At 37.6% G+C, this 3,006-nt stretch overlaps 1 protein-coding gene across 1 annotated transcript; it reads right to left on the bottom strand.

Moving 5' to 3' along the window:
- Window positions 1-1,603: 1,603 nt before the first annotated feature.
- LOC126082398 (interferon alpha-5-like) lies at window positions 1,604-2,194 on the bottom strand. The gene has a single exon (XM_049894935.1). It carries the CDS (start codon window positions 2,192-2,194, stop codon window positions 1,604-1,606), a length of 591 nt encoding a protein of 196 aa, XP_049750892.1.
- Window positions 2,195-3,006: the final 812 nt, after the last annotated feature.

The raw sequence follows: 3,006 nt of genomic DNA, 5'->3' as shown, positions 1-3,006 counted from the left end.
ACAGTAGCAATCCACATCTTCCATGAATGCATTGATTCTTCATCTAAGCCATTCTATTTCTTTAAGTGTGCTCTGTCTTAGTCGTCTAATGCTGCTATTACAAGTGGATCAATTTTACAAAGAGAAATTTATTCTCTTACAGTCTAGCAGGCTAGAAGTCCAAATTCAGAATGCCAGCTCCAGGGGAAGATTTTCTCTCTCTGTCAGCTCTGGAGGGAGGTCCTTGTCATCAATCTTCCCCTGGTCAAGGAGTTTCTCCATGCAGGAACCTCAACTCCAAAGGATACACTCTGCTCCTGTTACTGCTTTCTTGGTGATAGGAGGTGCCTATATCTCTTTGCCAGCTTCTCTCTTTTATATTCAAAAGAGATTGATTTAAAACACAACCTAATCTTATAGATTGAGACTTGTGTCATTAACATAATTGACACTAATTGCACTTCATTAACTTCATAGAGGAAGGTTTTATAACTCATGGGGAAATCATATCAAATGACAAAATGGTGGACAATCACACAATACTGGGAATCAGGGCCCAGCCAAGTTGATGCACACTTTTGGGAGGTACAATTCAATTCATGATATGCTCTTATCACCATTCTTTCTCGCTGCCTTGCTAATGTATGGCCATTCCACCTCTGTTTCCTTTCTGGATTTTCTCTCCCTTTTAAAGGCTGCAGGTCTTTGTACTAGTTGTCTTTCTCTCATCCTAGACTCTCTTATCATGTAACTACTACTACTCGTGGTCTTTCTGTGAATAGATATGAACTTCCAGCTATGGCATAGTTTGAAAATTGTAGACTCATAGCCAATGGCCAGTGGACAATTGACTAGATACCTACTAGCCCACATGTGAAGAATACAGACTACTTTTATTTTTCTAGTTGGTATGTGTCACTCCACCTGCTGAGAAAATTTTTTTTTTTTTTCTTTCCTACATCTCATTATGGCATTTAACTTAACTGGTATTAGTTAAGCACGACTATTATTTTTAGATTTCTTCCCTACAAAAACCAAAGATACAAGACAGCAGGAACTATGTTTGTTGTACCAACCTTTAAATCCTGAGAACGTACAATCTGGAAAGAGAAAGTCATTTGTTACTTATACCTCGTACATAATAATGGTGGTTAGAGTGAATTATCCCCATGTGTCTGTCAGTTTGTCATATTATAGGACCTTGTGTGTTGCTGTGGTGCTGGAAGACATACCACTGGTGAATTATACCATCCATTCTTTTCTCCAGCTACACAATCAGGCTTGATGTTTCCTTTTTGAAGAATAACACAAGAAGTTTTCTATAATAAAAATTTAATGAACAAAATAATTTACAAAGAACATAATTTTTATGCATGATGTGAACAAAAAAATTTTTAATATATAGTTAAATAAACATTTAAATAGATAGGTAAATAGATACATCAGCAAGGTCACCTGTAAGGAATTAGTGCCCATGTAGATGAACACGATGTTCCTTCATAACCCTGAAAACACCTTTGACAAATTTGAATCAATTTCTGTCCTGATTATAGCAGAAATGAGAGTCTTTGAAATGGCTGCTTGTGGACCTATGAGGGTATATTTGTCGATGAGAATTATTTTCTTATGGCACCAGGTCGCCTTCCTTACTTCTTAGTCTTTCTTGCCAGTTTGTTGATGCACAGAAGGAGCTCATGATTTCTGCTCTGACAATCTCCCAGGCACAAGGGTTGTATTTCTTCTCTGTCAGATAGACAGTGATTCTTTGGAAGTACTTCCTCACAGCCAGCATGGAGTCCTCATTTATCAGGGGGAAGGAAGTTTCTTCTACCCCCATCTCCTGCATCAAACAGACTTCTAGGTCATTCAGCTGCTGATCAAGTGCAGCGAACAATTTGTCCAGGAGGGTCTGATCCCAGGCAGCAGATGAGGCCTGCAGGCTGAAGAGACTGAAGATCTGTTGGATTATTTCATGGTGGACAGAGATGGCTTGAGCCTTCTGGAACTTGTTGCCCTCAAGCTCCTCCTGGGGAAACCCAAAGTCATTTCTGTCCTTCAGGCAGGACAAAGGGGAGATTCTCCTCATTTGTCCCAGAAGCATCATGGTTCTCCTGTTATCCAGTCTATGGCTCCGAGGCAGGTCACAGCCCAGAGAGCAGGTGGAGTTGCAGCTGACCACCACCAGGACCATCAGCAAAAGGAAAGAGAAGGCCATTGGGGATCTCGTAGATGCTGGTGTCCTGGTTGATGCTGGTCAGACTGTGAGCCTGGGCCTCCAGGTTCTCTGAAGACCTTCCCCTGGGCTTATGTTTTAAATAGGGAGCACTCTACTTTCCATTTTCTTAATGACCTCCCCTTACTTTCTACTTCTGTTTTTGCTTCCCTTTATGCACTGTTTATGTGGGTTTTAGTGCAGTGTTTCTCAAATTGCTTTTTCTGACAGTCTGTTGAGATTTTTTTTTCCTAGCTGAACCCCCCCACCAAGAAATTTTAATACCACAGATATACTGTATTTTGTATTTTTTACATACAATGAGAGAGTGTAAACTTTACTCTTTTTATTGAATGCAGGGTTAATAATGAGTAAATCAAAATTTTGAACTAAATGTTAAATTGAAAAGCTATTAACATTTCATTTAATGTTGTTACTAAATTTGCTGAGTAAATTTTAATGTAATTCATTTACCTATATAGATTCTGATATATTAAATCACATAGGCAAATTAGATACTTGCATAAATATATGTATAACAGCAATGTAATGAAAACTTAATTATTATAAAGCAAGAATAAACAATTGAAAATTAAATTATTTTCTTAGCATTTCTGTTTAGTGTAATTTTGATTGGTTTGAAAAAGTAACTTTTATTTAAACTGGTTGCTAGATATACATGCAAATATTGTCAACATTTTTTCTTTTCAGCATTTGCCTTTATTACTGGTTGGTTGAATAACTTTAACAGAATTAAATATTAAGATACACACTACTAGTATTTAATTTTCCAATTCCAAGCTTCTCTCAAAAGC

This window comes from Elephas maximus, chromosome 9, assembly GCF_024166365.1.
Source record: "Elephas maximus indicus isolate mEleMax1 chromosome 9, mEleMax1 primary haplotype, whole genome shotgun sequence".
Lineage (NCBI taxonomy): Eukaryota > Metazoa > Chordata > Mammalia > Proboscidea > Elephantidae > Elephas > Elephas maximus.
Note: the sequence above shows the minus strand (reverse complement) of the source record. Positions and strands in the feature narration are given on the sequence as shown.

Bases quoted from the DNA above. Each gene is read 5' to 3' on its own strand.
- LOC126082398 (XM_049894935.1), bottom strand. From the start codon at position 2,194: ATGGCCTTCTCTTTCCTTTTGCTGATGGTCCTGGTGGTGGTCAGCTGC.